Genomic DNA, 20,885 nt, shown 5'->3' with positions numbered 1-20,885 from the left:
AGGGCTTTGAGGGTGATGAGCCCTAGAGAGAAGGGGAAATCCCCTGGAGCTAAGGAGAGGTCTCACAACTCCTTGGGGTCTGCCTCAAGTGATTCACAGAAAAGATTACAGGAGTGGGCTTGCCCCTCTCACAAGACAGCGCAGTGCTTTGACACAGCCACTGTCCCAGCACTGCAAAGCAAGCTGGAAAAAAAGCAAAGTCAGCTTCTCTGAGCAGTTGCCGGCACCAGTGTATTGCTACCATTCATAAACCGGCACCGGTAAAGTGCATGAAAGTGCTCAGCACAGCTGCAGCCACTTCTGGTGTCTCAGTACCAGCAGCGCAGGGGGTCTTGGTACCGGTGTCCTCTCTGCCATTTATGCCGCAGTATACTGTATCAGGGAGCTCTGTCACCTCAGTGCCAGGCATCCCCTGCTTAGTCTTTACATGGCTCCAGGCTTTCACATTCACTCACTGAAGCTTTGGATTCAGCTAGGTCCTCTGACTCAGACGATGAAACTTCTCCTTAAAAAACAGCAGGGTAATCTTCATCCAAGCACTACAATTACAGCAGTGGGTGCCCCAATCCATGCTACCTACTTGGCCTTACTGGGATCCCTGGGCAGTGTTCCCCAGCCATTACCTCGCTCTACCTATGACCTGACCCTGACCCCCAAGTATTCAGTCACTGGACAGGTCGGAATTTTCAGAGGCAGAGGGCTATGGGACTTACACTGCGGGAGATGATCAGTCGAACTCCCCACTTCCATCCCAATTTTCTCCCTCATCATCCTTCACAGGCTCCACAATTCAGCCACCCACTGCTCTCTTGGGTGATGACTCCAGGACTGTTCAAGGAGGGTCCGAGAGGCTCGAGATCCCTCTCGGCCCTGGAGGGTACACATCACAAGCTGACTGATACCTTACATTCATCCACCCAGAACAGAGTGGCAATACCAATTAATGGAGTCCTTCTGGATCCAGCCAGGCTTCTCTGAAGCACTCCAGCTTCCATTCCACCCATATCAGAGGCTAGATCAATAGTGCGTGGTCTAAAAGGGGGCTGAGTTCCTCTTCTCCCACCTGCTCTCTAACTCATTGTTAGTAGAGGTCATGAATCAGAGGGGTAGACAACAGAATACCAGGTCCACCTCAGGAGACAAAGTGGAAGAAGCTGGACGCAACTGGGGAGCAGGGAGAGGCGGGGAAGTGTACTCATCAGCCAGCCGAGAGTTTTGTATTGCCAATTATATGGCACTAGTTGCAAGATATACACGCCATGTCTTTTGACCAACTTCATACCACCTCCTGAAACAATTCCAGATAACAAAAGAGATCAATACAAAGCCCTCATGGGAGAGGGCTTGTTCATTTCAAGGACAGCTTTACAATCCACTCTGGATGTGGCAGATACCACCGCCAGGTCTCTAGCTTCAGCTGTGATCATGTGGCAAGTGTCCTGGCCACAACTGTCCAGTTTTCCTAGGGATGTGCAAACCATGGTTGAAGATCTTCCCTTTGAAATGTCTTGACTTTTTGCTGAAAGCGCTAACAAGATGCTTCACTCCCTGAGATTCACAGGTTACATTATGTACCCTAAAAATGAGAAGTGCAATTGCACCTCACAGACAACATGTTTTGGAGCATAAGCTTTCATGGGGCTAAGACCCACTTCATCAGATGCATAATTTAAGAATTAATTTTCTCCCCCTTCCTCCCATCCTTCGTGCCCCCTCACCCTGTCTGATGTACCTGATTTTTAGTTTTCATTTCAAATGGTTTTTTGGTCGTCTGTATCTCTCTGTGATATGATTGTCATACCAATTCGCTTGCAGCGCTATTTCCAGTACAGCATTATCTCCAGATCTGAAGAAGTGGGTGTGCCTCATGAAAGCTCATCACCTAATAAACTATTCTTTCTTAGTCTTTAAAGTGCTACAGGACTGCTTTTTGGTTTTTGCCTGAGGTTCGTGATAGCGAAATGACACTTCCAACACCGGGTGTTATCCTTCAGCCTCTGCGCAGCACCAAAGGCCTTCTCAAAGGTGCAAGCAGTGGTCAGTGCATGCCTAAAAACAAAGGGAGTAACCATCTTTCCCGACCTAGACAACTGTCTAATAAGGGGCCACTCCTTAGCTCAGAACCAACGGGCAACAGCTTTGACCAGAACACTGTTCTCTGATCTGGGTCTGTGCATAAACCTGCCAAAGTGCTCCCTGGCTCCAGCTCACACACTCGAGTTTATAGGATCACTTTGGGATTGCCAGACAACCACAGCTTCAACACAGATTACAATCAATCCAAGACCTCATCCTCCTGCTGCAGGTCAGTCCCAGCATAACTGCCAGGCAATCTCTGTGTCTCCTCTGCCACAAGGCAACAACAATCTCAGTCATGCCCCATGCATGCCTCCAGATGAAACCAATGCAGGCCTGGTTCAGAGAAGTGTTCAGGCCCCATGTCCATCCACTGAACAAAACAGTGTCCTAGCTACAGTCAGGGACTGCCTCAGTTGGTGGACACAGCCTCAAAACGTATGCACAGGGGTTCACTTCCAGAGACCCTCTCGAGCTATCACGATTACAACGAACACTTCTCTACTAGGTTGGGGTACCCACCTAGGGGACCAAGTGGTCCAGGGCACGTGGTCAGCAGACAAACTGCTTGAGCACATCAACCTGCTAGAGCTGAGAGCAGTTGGGTACACCTGCATGCCACTTCTCCGACAATACAGCAACAAACAGGGCAGAGTATGCTTGAGACAGCTCTGCCGAGAAGCAGCGCAACTGTGGGATTAGTGTATCCCTTGACAAATCCACCTGATGGCGGCCTACCTACCAGGCAAGAACAGTATACTTGCGGACAACCTCAGCTGCAATTTCCTTCCTGAGCACGAGCAGAAAATCAACAGATCCACCATCTACCATGTCCCCCACAAATGGGGGTTCCCAGCTGTGGTTCTGTTTGCTACAGCTGCCAGCACTTGATGCCTCTCTATTGCGCCAGATGTGGATTAGGTTGCAGGTCACTGGGGGATGCATTCAACATCACACGAAATGCACCGTTAGCTTATGCGTCCCCACCAACCCCGCTGGTTCAGAGGGCTGTTAAGGTAAAGCCGGACAGGGCTCGGGTCATACTATTAGCACCCAGATGGCCCAGACGGACCTGGTTCTCCAAACTTCTATTATTTACCGCACACGTGTGGCCAGTCGGTCAGTGTCACAGTCACCATGTGCTTGTGCCCTGCATGTGCGGGCATCTGGTGGGGAGGACACAAGTGTTCAGCCCGTGGGCGCAGCAGTGCTGATACCCCTAAAGGTGGAGCACCCATAGGAACAGCATCTCAAAGAACTCCAGTTACTGCACAGGGTGAGTAACCTCTCCTTACTACTCTTAAAAGAAACTTTTCCTGCATACCTTTTGAGAGAAGAATAATGGTCATACCAGAAAATGAGTGAGTCCTAGAGCTACCATTCTCAAAACAAGGTCACCCCGCAATATAATATTAGGTTAGGCAGAATTTCTGTAAGGATGGTGAAAATTTGGGATAAATAGCATGTAGAAGATTGAAACTTTTATTAGCATGTAAATCCACTCAAAGGTTCTGAGGATTTGTTTGTGGCTGTTTAGCAGGACCCTGAAAAGTATTATTGACCTGTATTCCACTTACCTGTGTTCTGTTCTATCTGGAATTGTTTCATTGTGTCCATCCATTTCTCTGCTTCTAGAGCAACAGATATTACTTTTAGAATAGCAAGGTCTCAGCCAACACTGGTAAGGTTTATAAACCAACAATTATTTTAAGCCTTCCTCCTCTACAAATGTCAAAACCTCTCATGCATTGAAAAAAAGCATGACCTTATCTCAGTGGAGATTGAGTTGGGGGAGAGGTGTGATTCAATATATTAGGAATTATATACACTGATTTTTGAGGAAATTGTGATTTTTGAGGCAATCGTGCAACTCATTAACTTCTGACCACATTAGAAACCCACAATTTGCCAACATGGCACTCAATACAAACAAGTTGTTGTTCTATCATATTCAATATTGATCTCAATTCTTTGCTACTTTTGAATACCAGACCAGTATCACAAGAATCCATTTTAGGTAAATTATATGTTAGAGCTGTCTCATGACAGATACTTCAGTTTTTAAATTAGATTTTCATGTATTTTCTGTAAACTTCTTTGATCCCAACATAGTTATTGTTTAGTTTTATTTTATAGTCAGGATTAGTGGCCTGTAGGAAGACAACTAGGAGGCTTAAGTTAATAAGCATTGGAATTTTTGCCCAAAATAGTGTTTCAGAAATAAAAGTGGCTTTAGAATATTCTTGTGAGCCCTGATGTTAATATTGTATATAATCAACTTTGTATACAGATTGAAGGGAAAAAAAGAAAACTTTAGGAGCTGTTCATAAAGTAAGCAGCGATGTGTTCTCTCTGACATGCCTTGTTCTGCAAATCACCATACCTCTACTCCACAGTGATCAGGTTGTGATTGGGAACCTTTACACAGCTACAACACACGTTGCTCCATAATGGAACATATTTTTGCTTGTACATGGGAGTATTCTCATAACGAATCAGGCAGGACACTCAACCAGTCAGGTTTAGGCAGCAGTCCCAAACACCGAAGCATGAGAGTATCTCAGAACATGGTGATTAGCAGAATCGCAAGGGATAGGAGATTCACTGTGGATAATAACATTGAGAAAGCTTAAAGGGAAGCAATATAAAAAGCTAGGAAGACATTAGATAGCTGTGTATCTGAATGTGATTACACCTTAAAGTAGTCTCTTGGCACTCTGTATCCTACCTCTAATCTGTGTGAAGAGTGAGTCTCGGGCTACGTCCACACTGCCCTGGAAAATCGACCCACTGAGGGCCAATTTTCTGAGGCTTGATTTCATGCATCTAGTAGGGTCACGTGAAATCTGTAGGTACAGCTTTGTTTTAACTATTTTCTTATTGGAGTTTTTAAATATTGTATCAAGTCATTTTATGTATCATTGTATGAAGCCCTGTTATATAGACGTTTAGTTATATTTTGTAGAACAGTTCCTAGACACAGGTAGTGTAGAGAAAAACCTCTTATATCCTTTATTTTTGGATTGCTTAATTCATTGCCCTCTCGAGTGACTGAGGTGTGAATGGAAAGGTGTGGGAGACAAGCACCTCCAGGTACCTGCAAGTGTTGGAGAAGGTAGATCCAAAACCAGTGAGATGAACAATGGAACCTGTGAAGTGGACCCATTTGAAGAACACTGGACATATGGATGTATTGGGAGTCACCAGCAAGTGCCTGCCTGTGGAAGCACCACCCGGAAAGTGTTAAATGCATATTCATAAGGTTGCTCTTCCAGATTATGCATATGTACGAGATGGCTGACTGGTGTCGACATGCACGAGAGGGCATTATAAATGGAAGCATCTTGCACAGGGACCCTGGGTTTGTCTTGTCAGCACTGGAGCATCGATCTGGATCAGCAGAAGCCCGACTCCACCCCTTCCTCCATCTAGCTCACCTGGCCAGTGCAGTTAGGGGGAGCAGCTCTTGGTAGCAGCAATAAGACAGGGGAGTGCGCGTGCGCGTGTGTGTGTGCGCGTAATATCGTATGCATATGGATGTGTTGAATGCTACGTTTGTTACCAATAAATGTGGCGTTTTGCCTTTTTCCCTGAAAAGATCTCGTGCAGTACTTGCCAGTACAACCAAATCAACCTCTCAGGGTCACAGTTGTCCCCTGTAACCCTCATGAGATGCAAGGAGTAAGGGAGGTTGCTGTCGACCTTCCTCAGTAGGGACAGCCAAGTTGGCTGAGTGCAGATATGTCGATTTCTAGCTACACAATTGCCATAGCTAGAATTGTGTAGCTGGTCGACTTACTTTGCCTAGTGTAGACATAGACTTGTTCTGTCCTTTCTAGCCAAAATTAGGCCTTGTCCAGCAACTTGCTTTTTCACAATGCTAGTCTCACTTACCTTCCAGAGAATAGTTAACTTTAATTGGCATAGGTAGAAAGCAAAGAATTCAGCGTTTGCTTTGATTTTAATAATTGAGCTGTGATGGTCACTGTCCATCATTGCACTTAGTTAAACTCTGAATTCAGAGCTTTCCCTGCTCTCTCTTCTGGAGCGTGGTCACAAATGGTTATGAATTGCTGCATTGTTCTTGTGCACCATTGGGAAAGGGAGAAACAGTGCATTTCAAAGTTCTGTAGCTCCACTGTGATGACTAACTCCTTCAGATTTGGGGCTGTTATGACTTGCTATGTAAGATAGGCACGTCTGAATCATTGTATACAGGATGAGGTTCGAAGACAGACTGCATCATGAAAACAGATATGCCAGTGTTCTGTGCACTTCCATTTAAAAAAACGAAATAGCACTATTGCCAGTTGTGATAGAAGGTATCAGGGGGGTGTTAGTCTGGATCTGTAGCAGCAACGAAGGGTCCTGTGGCACCTTATAGACTAACGGAAAAGTTTAGAGCATGAGCTTTCGTGAGTTAACTCACTTCTTCAGATGCATCTGAAGAAGTGAGTTAACTCACGAAAGCTCATGCTCTAAACTTTTCCGTTAGTCTATAAGGTGCCACAGGACCCTTCGTTGCTGCTTGTGATAGAAGGTGGCTTTTGAGTCTTGACGAAGGAGGGGAAGGATAGTAATGTGCTTGGAGATCTTGAAAGATCTAGGTTCAGTCCCCTGTTCTGCCACACTCCCATTGTGACTGAAGGTACCACCACCACCAAATTTCTGTGCTGTCATCCCATTCTGTGAAATGAGGAGTGTACTTCCCTACCTTGCAGGAATGTTGTCCATATACATGAAACCACTCCAAAGCTTTCCTGCCAGCTATCTCCTGTGGTTTGCCTATAAATGGTTGACTGTCCCTTCAACACAATCACTTGTCAAACAAACAGGGTCACTGAAGATGGCTGTGTTTTATTGAGTGAAGATTGTCTTTCTGAAGCAGATATTGCTCCTCTCCTCCCCAGGAAACTATAGAAATTACACCTTTACCCCCCCAATGTGTTGGCAGTAGATATGATGAATGACTGAGGGATTTCTGTGTTAGTTCAGTGTCTGATTTCCTATACCTTGTTCTCCAAATATGCACTCCATGGACATGCGCTTTGCTAAAGAGGGTGAATATGACGGACTAAGAGGCAAATATTGCAGCTCTGGAATTAAAAATGCTTGTTCTACTTTGAAATGTTCTGTGATAAGCTCCTCAGAGGAGATCAGACAGGATACCACACACAAGTAGATTAAAGCCAGGAACAAACTACCTCTGTCGATGGCTGACTTCAGAAGAACTCAGTGTAAATAAGTTCCATGATGTTCTCCATCCGTTGGTTGTGAAGTGTCGCTACTTCATTAATGCTGGATAACTGGAACTAGTCCAGTAAATGGATACCTGGGCTAATGTTTCCAACACAGACCACCACTGTAGGAGTAGAAGCTTGGCAGATGGCATATCCCCAGACACATGCTGTGTTTGGCTGCAATCCTGCTTAGCACATGAGAGCACTTTAACGATAGAATCGTAGAATTGTAGAGCTGGAACAGACCTCGAGAGGTCACCCTTTTACGCTGAGACAGGACCAACTGTACCTAGGCCATGCCTGACCAGTCCTGTTCGTAAAAATCTCCAACAGTACTGATTTCACGTGGAAGCTTATTGTAATACTTACTTATTTTTATAGTTAGGAAATTTTTTCTAATATCTAAATTAAATCTCTGTTGCTGAAGACTAAGGTAAATTACCTCTTGTTCTGCCTTTAGCGGGAGGGGAGAACAGTTGCTCCCTGTTCTCTTTATAATAGCCCTTAATGTATTTGAAGACACTGATCGGATTCTCTTTTCCCCTCTCCCAGTGTTCTTTCCATTTTCTCAAGACTAAACTTATCCAGTTTTTATAACCATTCTGCATGGGGCAGGTTATCTTAAAGCTTTGATCGTTTTGTGTCGCACTCCTCTGGCCACTCCAATTTATCCTTATCTTTCCTAAAGTGCAGCATCTATAACTGTCTACAATACTACAACTGATGCCCCAGTAGTAACAAATAATGGGCAGCGTGTACTACATACAATACTCCTGTTAATACATCCCAAGAAGATTAGCCTTTTTTATAATGGCATCACACTGTCTAATACTCAGTATGAGTTGTGCTGTAGCCCACAACTCCTAGCAGTACTGCTCACTAGCTTACCGTTCCCTAATTTGTAGCTGTGCATTTGAGTGCTCTTTCCAAAGTGAAATACTTTAGTTATGATCAATAAAATATTAAAACACTTGCTGACAAATTCTCCAATTTTCAAGTTCTGCCTGACTTCTAATCCTATTTTCCAAAGTGCTTGTATCCTCCTCCACTTGGGCACACTGTGCAGTAATTGAAATAAATGTACCGTACGTGCATATTTGATTTGGATTCGAGCAACACTTGTTGAGCTTATGAAGCACATTTCAAATATGCAAAGTTGGTTTTTTCTTCGTCAGAACTGAAAATTCAAAACAACTTTCCTGACAGGCTTATTTGTGCAAGAAAAGTTATACCTAGAATTGACCAGCTGGCTGGCAGTACGTGACGAGCGGGAAGGGGGTATGAGTTTTGATGAATTTAAAAAACAAAAAGAGTCTGGCCAGCTGCACGCCTATTTTATTTTAACGTTCCTGTTTCACTGGTACCGCAAGAGACAGGCTAAGCTTTGCCTGCTCATAGCTCTAAGCAGCTTTTTAAAAAAACTGTCTTCCAGGAACTGTTGTGCTCTGTGTAAGCCTGCATGCTGTCTGATGGTAGTCTGAAATGTTATTCTGTTACCATATCTTAAGTAAGCGGCCTTTGACATAGGCAGCTGCAAAATCCTGGCTTGGAATGTAGACCTCGCAAAGGGTAGTGAATGTGTCTGACCTCCAGCTCTGAGCTCTGCTCGCCATGGGAGTTTGCCCGTTTTCTTCTTCCTACAAGTGGCAGCCTAGAGCCCAAGTTGAAAGTGAATCTCTGCCTTTGGCCTCGCTCCAGCATTCCTTGCTGAACAAGTAAGGGTCTGGAATGTCAGAAAATAGCAAGAGGGGAGGGAAGATGTGTATAAAGGCTTCTGTAACTAGGAGGATGGAACAAAAGAAATTCATCTGGCCTGCCCCTTTCTGGAACTGCGTTCGTTCCTGATTTATTAGTTTGTTTCTCTTAAATCGTGCAGCTCCGCTCTGCTGCTCTGGCAGAGCGCTATCGGCAATGCTGTGGACTTTCTTGCAAAAGCTTCCTGTTTGGGTAACGCTACCTATTCCTCTGGCTTCACCCCTGTGGTACTGGAGAAGTTCTGACCGCAGTTAGTGTTGGTCATCAGTTAACATTGTGATTTTTGGAGGAGACAAAGGAAACATGCATTTGTGGAAGACCTTTGAGCCGGCCTTGATTCTGAGGGCAGTGCTGCAGCACCGCGGACTGTAACACAGGGACGGTGTTAACTTGAACAGGAAGAAGTATCATGGAGCAGTTTCTGCTGTAAAGTGACACTCTGATGCCTGGCGCTCTCACCCTGCCAATAGCAGGCTCTTAGAAATTGCCAGAGCTGTGTTAGTGATGACATTAATTTGATCTGGCTTGAGAGAACAACTACCCAACAGCACCGTAGCAGAGGAACAGTGAAGAGTTGTTGGACTTCATTGCTGCTTGCAGAGGGGCTGTGATTCCACCACCTGCCTCTGAGGGACCATGTCGTCACTGTACGCCAGGAGTAAGGAATTCACTCGAAACAGGAAATCTCAGTCCGAGTCTCCCCCGTCGTCTCCCTCCCCGACTGCAAAGACGCTCAGAGTAAGCAGTGTTACTGTATTGCGTTCTGGTCTCTTCGGTGCTGGCTATAGCCAGAGGTCAGGCTTCTCTGTAGCAGCAGGTTTGAACCCTGTAAGAAGGTAACCTCCTGAATAATTAGAGAACCTTTGTCATCCTATTTACGGTTTTGCTTTGTTTTTTTTTCCCTCCCACAGTGGGCATAAACTTTATTCTCCCTGGTACCTTTTATTTGGCTGACAGATTTATGAGAAAAATATCTTGGAAATGGAAATGAGGCGAAACCTGAACAGCTTGTTGAAGAGTGCTTTTTTTTCATGTGCCCTTCAAATATTACTGGTGCACTGAAGTTTGCCATACAACTGGACTCAGCATCCCTGTGAAGTGAGATGTATTTGAGTCATTTTTAAAAGCTTTGAAAATAGCCTCTTGGCAGAGACTAATAGATCAAGATATCTAATTTTATGCTGTCCCCTTCTTTCAAATCACTACAGTTGAGATCTGACAGGTTGAACCTTTCTAGCCCAGCACACACTCATCCACCAACATCTGTAATCTGACATGATTTTAATTAGCCAGATGTTGATTTATCATGACTGTGGCCATGTTTTCTGCAATCCCATAAACTTTATTTCCAGCCACCTGTCCTGGCTCTCAGTGTTCTGTGCTGTTGTTTAGCTGTAATTTACCCCTGAATGTCTTCTAAGAGCCCAGTAAGCAGTGGAAGAGTCGGTAATGCTGCCAGACAATATTTACTACCCCTAGTCTGGCAAATTCTCTTGTTCAACACCAGACAGGTCCCAAGGGTGCTGGACTAGAGGTTCAACCTGTACTTTGAAAGTTGGAGAAACTTCTGCCATTGCATTGCCAATGGCTTTGGAGCTGTATGAAGGACACTCAGCAGGGATCCTCATTGTTAGGTAGGCAGCATGCCTTCAGTATGGAGATTTTATGCACACCATAGTCAGGCAGGAAGACCTTGGCTGATTAGGTTAAGAGGTGAAATGAATCCCTAGGTTGTCTGAAGTGGTCGCAGTAGACTAATGCACTTCTCTCCCCACATTTTAATGATAGGGCGACTATATCTCCCTGTCCCAAATACAGGCCAGGGGGATATGGGGGGAGGGGCGGCAGCCACCCGCCCTCCTGGGGCTGCAGCAGCCCCCAGCGCTCCCAGGAACTCCAAGGAAGCAGAAGGGACTGGGCAGCCACGGTGCTTCCTCCCCACTTCCCCAAGCCCAAGAGAGAGCTGCAGGCACAGGGCAACCGTGGCACTTCCCCCTGCACCTTCCCTGAGCCCCGAGGAAAGCTGCAGCGTCAGGGCAGCAGTGGCAGTTTCCCCTGCCTTCCCTGGGATGGGGCAGCCGCAGCTGCCAGCGGAAAATACAGAACAATTAGTCCCTTTTCTAAAATAAGTAGGGACACCTTTTTGGCATCCCAAATACAGGACCATCCCACCAAAAATGGGATGGATGGTCACCCTATTTAATGACCTAATCTCTCCTGGAAGGTGGGAAAGCCCATTCAAATCACCTTTTAGGAAACTGTGGTTGACACCACGAACCCTTAGTTGTAGGCACTGCTGCTACTTCCCCGGCAGTTAAGTTGAATCCGATGGCTCTGGGAGTCAATCCTCAGCGCTACCAATCAGTTCTGTTGCTGCATCAACTGGGAGCTTGACGATGCTTATTTCCAGAGCTCGAGAGCTCATCTGGGTGTTCACGGAGTAGCTTCATCCCTCCAAAGTGGTGGGAAACAGAACAGGTCTTTTACTTCAATTTCGAAAGCTGCACCTTCTTCTGCACAGTAAGTGGCTCAGTTGGCAAAGACGGGGAGTAGTAGTGGAGAGCCCTTAAATTTTGTTTTAAACAGAAGACTTAAATGGATGTTTAAATACTCCCAGTCATCCCACTTATTAGAGAAGGTCAGAGTTCACATTATTGCTCAGAGCCAAGCTGGCTCATTCTCTCCTCCTCAGCCATTCATGCTGGGAAGCATCCGCCATGTGCATCCTGCTGCAGCTGTCATTGCAGTGGTCACAGATCCTGCCTTAAGCGACCTCTACCCGCTAAGATGCAGAATGATTGATTAGGAACTCCTTGTTCAGGTTACTATGGGTAAGACAACCAGAAATCCAGTGGCACCTTATAGACTAACAGATATTTTGGAGCATAAGCAAAGACCTTTGCCCATGACAGCTTATGCTCCAAAATATCCGTTAGTCTATAAGGTGCCACAGGACTTCTGGTTGTTCTCAAAGATCCGGACTAACACGGCTACCTCTCTGATATGGGCAAAACAGCACAGCCTCTTGGCTGGCTCAGCTGCGGGTCACAGAACAGATCTAGGGTCCTTGCCCCAGGGGAGTGCTCGTCTGGAGTGTAACACTGAAGTGTTTGTGCAAGGGGCGAAATGCTCTCACGCCACGAGTGAGTCCACTGCTCCTGCTGGAGCACAGGGATAGCTAACAGTGCAATGGTTTCAGACTGCCAGTACGACAGCCCTGTTGCAGCTCAGTAGAGGACGGTCAGAAGCAGCTTTGTTCTGTTCCTGTAATGGACATGAATGATTATTGACTGAAAGGGTTTCAGATGGAATACAACAGCCCGAAACAAGTTTGGATTTTTTGGATAGCTAATGAACTAGGGCTACTTTGGTGCCAGCACCTGTCTTTAAAAAAAATTATTGAAAATCTTAATACAACTGGGAGTACTGCATGATCCTATCAGTTTGATTGAGCTTAAGGCCGTCATAGCTAGTGCCATTTGAAAGGTGAGTTTATCAACGCCCATACGTTGTTGGCTTTATGTCCATCTCAGCCTCCGTGGCCTCGCCTGTGTCGCAGCGCCTTGTTTTCCAAGCTGTCTTTTCACCCCTACTTTGAGAGACTTTTCCTAATCACAAAACCATCACTTCATCATACTCTCCTTAAAAAAAAAAAAATAAGCGGAAAGTTATACAAAATACATTGCACGTCATTGAAAACCTTGTCAGGGTAATTCCGGATGAATCCCAACTCTTAGTTCTCAGCTGACTTCAGATGTCAGCACACTGTATTATGGTATTCAAGATCATCCATCGTTCTGACTCCCTAGGCACATGAGGGTCATTCAAGGACAAGTTAATTCTGAAATGTTTTGGTTTTTTTTTGTTTCAAATACTGAGGGTGCAGAACAGAGCTGGAGTGGGAATAACCAAATACATTCTATGGAATTATCCAAAGTAACCACAGCTAACCTCGGTGTCCCAGCTTGCCAAAAAAATAACAAATTAGTTTTACTTTAATATGGATTTTGGTGATGTAAGTTAACATCCAGTTGACCTAATAATCTAGAGCGTCCAATGAAATCATAGTAGGAATTGGGTGACAGCTTTTACATGGGGGAACTTTGTACTAGATTGCTCCTCCCCCAGCAGGCGCTATATTGGCCACCTAGTCCTTGAACTGACCAGCAGGTTTCTCATCTGCATTGTCACAGAAGATGTGGCCTGTGACTGAACTGACCTTGTCAACTCTGGCCCTCCTCTTTACTGGGACTCCCTCCTTTTCATGAGCCTATAAATTGAGACCCTCTTCTGGAACCCCCACTCATGCATCTGATGAAGCAGGTCTTTGCCCATGAAAGCTTATGCTCCAAAATATCTGTTCCTCTATAAGGTGCCACAGGACTTTTTGTAGTTTTTGAAGATACAGACTAGCTTGGCTACTCCTCTGAATCTTATGCGAATGAGCAAAATCTAGCAGGCAAAATTCTAGTTGGATGTAACAGTTAGCATGTTCAGAAGCTTGTTTTCTTTGTCTGCTAGTCAGGGGATAGTCTTAGAGTAGAACCTAGCATTCCGTCTCTTTTTAAAATTCCCCATTTACCTGATGCTATTTTTACCTGAGATGTTTGCTACTGCAGAGATGGATACTTGAGCTTTAGAATATAAGAAGGGCCATACTGGAACAGACCAAAGGTCCATCTAGCCCAGCATCCTGTCTTTCACCAGTGACCAATGCCAAGTGACCCAGAGGAGTGAACAAAATAGGTAATTATCAAGTGATCCCTCCCCTGTCACCCATTTGCAGCTTCTGACAGAGGCTAGGTGTGCCGTACCTGTCCATCTGGAGCTAGTGCACAGGCACAGCTAACAGGAGTTTTGTGAGGGAGTTCTCCAGGTGAAGTGACTGACCACTCAAGTAAAACTTGTCTGTAATGTGTGTGACGTGCTTGCTGCTTGATTGAAATATACCCAGTGGTCTGCTTGTTTGAGATACTGTGTGCTGAGCCTCACCACCTGCTAGGCAAGGCTGGGAGCCTCTTAAGTAGGCTTTGAACCCTGTCCTTTAGTGCCCATCGACCTCCTAATCAAGGAACTGAGCTACTAAGGAAGACGAGGGCTTCAAAAAACCCTAAGCAACCAGGAGCATTAGAGAACTGGAGCAGCTACAAGGGGAGTTTTGCAAGGAAGTGCAGAGGAGAAGCGGGCAAGGCTAGATACACACTTAACATTCTTTACACTTATGACTGGAAACACCCTCTGGGCAAATAAAACCTCTAATAAACGAAAGAGCTACAGGCACAAGTCCGGTAACAGAATGTAGGGCACTGAAAGCAGCAGGTATCATCCGTCAGTGCCAGGGGCTCCTGGCCCTCTGGGACAATGTAGAACAGGGTTTCCCACCCTATGGGTTGGGACTCACACATGGGTTGGAATTACATTTCAAAAGGGTTGTGGGCTGGGCTGGGCTGGGCTGGGCTGGGCAGCTCCACAGGTGGCTCTTAAGAAGCCATTCATACTCCTGAAGTGGTTCTCAGCTTTATTGGATTAACGGCTGTCAGGCAGTTAAGCCAATCAGTTACATTGAGAACCATTTCGGCTGCAAGCCAGAGAACTGCATACCTGAGGAGCAGTGCTCAGCTCAGGTAAGGTGGGGGCCTGAGTCGGGAAGGTGGTCAGAGCTGTTCAGCTCCCTGGCTTCTTGCCTCTGCATGAGATGGGGACCCACAGACCCCAGCAGAGTTCCTGCAGCTGGCGCTGCTGGCCGGGGCTCTGCGCCCCATCCAGCTTCCAGCCACATGGCTCCCTGTGCCTCCCCTAACTCTCTGCAGCCTCAAAGGGTCCTGTGGCACCTTACAGACTAACAGGAAAGCTTTGAGCATGAGCTTTCGTGAGCACAGACTCACTTCATCAGATGCTGGTCTTGGAAATCTGCAGGGCCAGGTAGAAATAAGCCAGAGCAAGGCTGGGGATAACAAGGTTAGCTCAGTCAGCAAGGGTGAGGCTTACTACCAGCAGCTGATTTGCAGGTGTGAACACCAAGGGAGGGGAAGCTGCTTTTGTATTTAGCCTCACAGCATCTGATGAAGTGAGTCTGTGCTCACGAAAGCTCATGCTCGAAACTTTTCTGTTAGTCTGTAAGGTGCCACAGGACCCTTCGTTGCTGTTACAGATCCAGACTAACATGGCTACCCCTCTGATAGTCTCTGCTGCCTGTGAGTGACTCCCCAGCCCCTGAGTGTGGCTCCCCTACACCCCTCCAGCCTCTGTGTGTGACTCCCCTAGCCCCTGAATGAGACACCCTTAGCCCCCTTTAGCCCGAGTGACTCCTAGCCTCTGAAGTGTGACTCCCTTAGCCCCCTCTACACCCTTCCAGCTCCTGCATGTGATTCCCTTAGCCCCCTGCAGCCCGAGTGACTCCTAGCCCCTGAATGTGACTCCCCTAGCCCTCTCCAGCCACTGAGTGACTCCCCAAGCTCCTGACTATGGGATTTAAGCCAAGGGGAGCAGTTTGGGGATGACTGTCTTTCCACCAGCACAGCTCTGACTGACTAGAGTAAATGTAGTGTTATTATTTTATTAATATATTTCCCCTTTTCTATGAAGTAACTATTATGAATATATAAACATGAGGGGGCGCAATTTTATATTCTTGCCTCAGGCACAAAATTAGCTAGTTACAGCTCTGTTTCCCCCTTCCCCTCCATTTTTGAATTGCCTTGGGTCAACCAAGTGTTCCTGCATTGTCAAAATGGGTCACCCTCTGGAAAATGTTGGGAACCGCTGGTGTAAAAGCTTTGGAGAGCAGAGTGACTGAACTGGAGAAACGAATGGAGACCAGTTGGTGGTGCATAGATGCAATGAGGCGCAATTGAGGTCCGGGACACAATACGACGATTCCACCTGTGGTCAGGCGACTGTGGAAGCTGAAAGCCTCATGGAAGGATAACATCCAACTAGAGCAGAGGGAAATTGTCCGGTAGCTGGAAACCTGCTTCCAGACATTGACCTTTACTGAGTGTGAAACAAATCCACAAAGCTGGGAGGGGACTTCAGTTAATAGGAACTGGGGAAGCCTATACAGGAAGGATGGACTTTAAACCAAAATGGAACCAGGTTGTTGGCACTTAAAATTAACAAGGTCATAGAGCAGTTTTGAAAGTAAGGGCTGGTGGAAAGCCAACGAGTGCAGAGGAGCATGTGGTTCCCACAACAACATCCCTAAGGGGAGGATCTATTAATGGAGTTTCTCTGTATGCTGGGAAGAGGAGGATGGAAGGTTTATAAAATATGGGTAAGATTGATTTGTCCATTTCTCAGCCAGAGTCCCATTCATTTACGTTATGTAATGGTAGATTCTTAAAAAGAGGCAGTTTTAAGTGCTTCTATACAAATGCCAGAGGTCTAACTATTGAGATAGGTGAACTAGAGTTCCTCCTATTAAATGAGTATGTTGATGCAATAGGGAGCTCCGAAACTAGGCGGAATGAGGATAATCAATTGGATAAAATTAATGCCAGTATATAAAATACATCGGAAGGACAGAACAACTCGTGCTGGCAGGAGAGTAGCAATATATGTGAAAGAAGCATGGAACGAAATGAAAGGGGAAAAAAAATCTTAAATGAACCAAACTGTACAGTTGAATCTCTCTGGACAGTAATTCTGTGTTTGAATAATAAGAATATAGTTTAGCTGTCAAGCAGCTTGCATATAAACTGGTCTTTTAACTTTGATACTTACCACCTAGAGGGAAGCAAAGCAGTTTGCCTCAGCTCCCGTTACCCCAGTCAGGAGACTCCTCCACCCTCGTAATTGTACTGTGGTCCCTAAACAAATTAACATGATGAAATGTACATCAGTTGACTCAATGCATGTCTGCATATTAAAAGTTCTTTGTATCTTACTGATTGGAAAACTGGTTGTAAAAGTAAGATTTGAATGCCACAAAATGCAGTGGTTTTATTTTTAAGTGAGGTTCCAGAAATAATGTCCTTAATTAGCTTAGCTGCCATCTTAAACGAGCATTGCTAATCTCATGATCTTTAGAGTGGTGGTTCACAGCCCTGTTTAGGAATGTCTTGCGATCAAGACCACTTACTCGTGGTCTGAATGTAGCTGTGTGATAACACTGTGCTCTCAGCAGAGAGAAATAAAATGACCGAAAGAGGACAGTGTGGCCAAATTACTTTTAAAAGAGCAGGATATTAGTGCAGTGAAGATCACTAACTGTACCAAATAGGCTCTGAATTACTTTTCTGCGTCCTTGTTTCATGTGGCTGTTGCAATTGTCTTGGTTACACATTTCCCAAATATGGGGAAGTGTAGGCCAGGCTGCACCCCTGAATGTGCTCCACCCGCTGAGAAAGTTGGAATATGTTTGCTTTAGGCATCTTGAATTCTGGCCAGTTTCCAGCTGCCATTAGAGAGCACTTAAATCCCCCATACTAAAACCTGGAAAAGCTCAGATAGAGTTTGAAAGTAGGTGGAACAGAGAAAAAGCAGCAGCCTTACAAATATGATGCAGTGAAAGTTAGACACAAAGGGCCTTCCCTCTCCTGTGTCACTTGGATGCTTGCTTTTTATTTCCTCTTGAAGCAGCATGTCTGAAGGGCTGTGGCTAAGATTGTATCGCTTCTCTGCAAAATTAAATTTTTCACCAATAAAATCGGATCTGCCTTGAAAACAAATAGGGAAGAAAAAATTAACAGCCACAAACCAGGTTTTTGAATTATGGCCTTCACGAAATTAAAACACAATCCATCTTGACATTTTACATGCAGGGCTTTATTCCTGTGGGTTTGTGGTAATGGAGTACATCTGTTGTAAAACCGCAGGGCCATCTGAGAGAGAAGATTGGGAACTGAAGCCGGGACTGGAAGTCATGCGAACTGTAGTAATGCTGTTGAATTTTAGGCCCAGATTGGGATTGGAGCAGAGCACTGACACACCATTGTAATTCAGAATGATAGCGGTGTGTGCTTTCTTCTGATTTACAAGGAGGATAGTACGTTTAATTGTCTGAACTTCTCAGCCACTGAAGTCTCTCTTCATTCCTGGATGGTCTAATAATGTGTTTCAAGAAAAGCAGATTTTATTAAGCTACACCCACTGATTTATAGCTTGTGAAAACATACTTTGCATTAGGATTATTAGAGTTTGGGGAATTGTTTGAGGGTGGTTTTGTTTTATGGGGTTATGTGCCTCTTGCACTCACTCATACCTAAAATTGGAAGGCAAGATGTGTTCTTTTTCAGCCCTACTTAACAGGAAGCTCCAGAAGTATGCAGCTGTAATGTCAGTAGGCTTGCTCTTCCAGAGGCGCTATAATATCAAGAAGCATTATCAAGCAGCATTACAGCCGAGGACCTCTGGTCAGTGGACACCAGGCAGGAGCTTGGAGAGAGCAGGGAAGCCTGCAGGCTGCACTCAGATGCAGCATGGAGGGACACAGAGCTAACGTTGTAAAGGGACTACCTGTTAAAAGATAATTAATGCCAATTACAATGTAGATATTTCTTCAGAAAGATCTTGGCATATCTGTCTAGAAGCCATGAGGCAGTCACTTTTAACGACCACCATTAACACTCTTCTAAATTATCCACTCTCCCCCTTTTGGGGGACAGCTATTGTCTGAGTGCAGCCAGCAGGCTCCTCTGCTCTCCCACCCAGTGTGAGTTACTCACGCTGCCCAGAGCTACTTAGCTGAGCTTGTGTCCTGTTGGCAGAGGGTAACAATCTTCTAATGTACGTGGATGCTTGTGGGAAAAGACTGGGGACAATATTCTGCATACATTTGTTTGTTTCTTAATATTTAATCTTGTTTTTCTTTAGTGTTATGCATTGCGAAGTATAGCTCTCTCTTATCCAGCATATTTGATTATCCAGCAACCTCCCAGTCCTGCGGATGACAGATAACAAAGACTTTACTGTAGTAAGGTTTTTTCCTGTCAAAGCTTGCTGCTACTACCAACGCAGCACATCGTAAGGGAGTGATGGTGAGAGAGAGATCTGTACCGAGCAAAGCACTAGTGTTTTGTTTTGCTACAGAATGGGATTGGACTAGTGTTAGCAGCTGTGGAAGCTCTCGCAAGTAGGAAGCTGGTATAAAGAAGATGAAGAGGTTGTGTTGTCATCTTGACAGACAATGGCACATAATGTCTTGGGGTGTTATGCACGTGTGAGGAAGAGGCAGATGCCCCTGAAAGCAGGAGACTTTGGTTTTTGGTTTTTTTTTTTTTTTTTGAGGGGGTGTTTTTTTGGTCAATGTAAATGAGGGATTCAACTTGAAGTATTTAAACCATTACTTCAGTAACTCTGCCAGACGGTAGGGGTCTGTTACAGGAGAGGGTAGGTAAGGTTCTGTGCCCTCCAATGTGTGGGAAGTCAGAGTAGATGGTCCCAAAGGCCTCTTGTGATCTTAGTCTGTGAGCTTCAAGTTGTTTGCAAACCCAAGGTCATGAGCCTCAGTGAGTGGAGAATATTAAACTCCAGGAGGTGCATAAAATGTGGCCTTTTTATTGGGAAAGATAACAAATGGGTTCGGCTCAGGCTATGTTCTAGGGTCTCATTACCAGTAGTCACTTTATCATGGATATGAATCAGACACCATGACAAAATAAAACAAAACAAATTCCCTGCAAAACGTCCTAGAGTAGCTCAGATTTTCCCAAGCTTGGCAAATTGCAGATAATACAGCATAAAATGTTCCTGGACCATGTGTTTTCCTTGGCAGCAATATAAATATTAAAATGTTCCCATCCTTGCAGGGTCAGATCTTGGCCATAGAAGAATGCAACTGAAAGCAATTAAGCCAGTTTCTGCTTTGGCAAGAGACTTGGTTGATCTCCTTCTGGCACTGCCTTTTAGGGCAGCATTTTATCTTAAGCCCTGTATAAGGGGGTTGGTTTTAATTCTACTTGATTGAACTTCTAATGGCCGTAAAAGCTTTTGAGTTTTTTTAAAGGAAGTCTCCCGTGTTCCAGAACCCAAACACATTTCTAAAATCAAAACCATATGGTGTTCCTGGCTCTTCTCGGTCACATTGCCATCCAAACTAATAAATTGCTGATAGCTACCTCTGCTTTTTAATTATAAATGGGAGCAGAATGAGCACAATGAAATATCATGAGGCCGGGGTGGTTGGAGAGAAATAACTACCTGTGAGAAAGTTCAGAGCTGTCCTTGGATAATTAATTCTCCTCTAAGGGGTAGCTGTGGTAGGGTGTAACTTTAAAAACGACAAGCAGTCCTGTAGCATCTTAGAGACCATCACCTTTATTAGGTCGTGAGCTTTTGTGGGCAAGATCTGGCTCATTCTTATCTGTCCTGTTGGTGCCTTAGCACCAGTCCACCACAGGGGCCCTACAGTCTGCTAACCAATCTCTGATGGGTCAGGTTCCTTCTGGGCCTTATTAGTACCCTTTCTGGTTTGGTTAGACAGCTCCTGCAGAAGAACGCTGCCTTAACATGCTGCTGCTGCTGCCGCTGCCAGTCCCAGAATCAGATGCTTTACATAGTTCTGTTATACATGGTTCTGATGTCTGATCAGTGCCTTCTAGAGCGGCTTCTGTTTCTGGAGTTGGAAGAAGGACAGAGGAGTGGTGGGAGACAGCGAAAGCGATATAAGGACGTGCTGAAGGCACACGTGAAGAAGTGACGCATCGATGTTGACACTTGGGAGAACTTTGCCCAGGACTGTTCCCAGTGGAGAGTGGCAGTCCACGAGGGGTTGCCACAGTTTGAGAGATCCCACCGCAGTGCAGACAAGGAGATGCAGAGCAGAAGGAAAGAGCTGCAAAACTTACCAGCTACCAATACCTGCCCCTTCTGTGA

General features: G+C 45.3%; 1 protein-coding gene across 5 annotated transcripts in view; it reads left to right on the top strand.

Annotated features, from left to right (window-relative positions):
* Positions 1–20,885, top strand: part of PPP1R12B (protein phosphatase 1 regulatory subunit 12B) — a 188,092-nt gene that overhangs the window by 133,367 nt on the left and 33,840 nt on the right. Inside the window, exon 1 of one of the 5 annotated variants that reach the window (XM_074977282.1) lies at positions 9,118–9,809. The exons of the other annotated variants lie outside the window; for them this stretch is intronic. Within the exon in view, the coding sequence (XP_074833383.1) occupies positions 9,708–9,809 (102 nt within the window). The 5' untranslated portion in view covers positions 9,118–9,707. Of the gene's footprint in view, positions 1–9,117; positions 9,810–20,885 lie in introns of those variants that run through there. 5 annotated transcript variants of the gene reach the window in all.

The sequence above is a fragment of the Carettochelys insculpta genome, chromosome 26, assembly GCF_033958435.1.
Source record: "Carettochelys insculpta isolate YL-2023 chromosome 26, ASM3395843v1, whole genome shotgun sequence".
Taxonomy (NCBI): domain Eukaryota; kingdom Metazoa; phylum Chordata; order Testudines; family Carettochelyidae; genus Carettochelys; species Carettochelys insculpta.
This window is presented reverse-complemented; position numbering and strand designations above follow the sequence as displayed.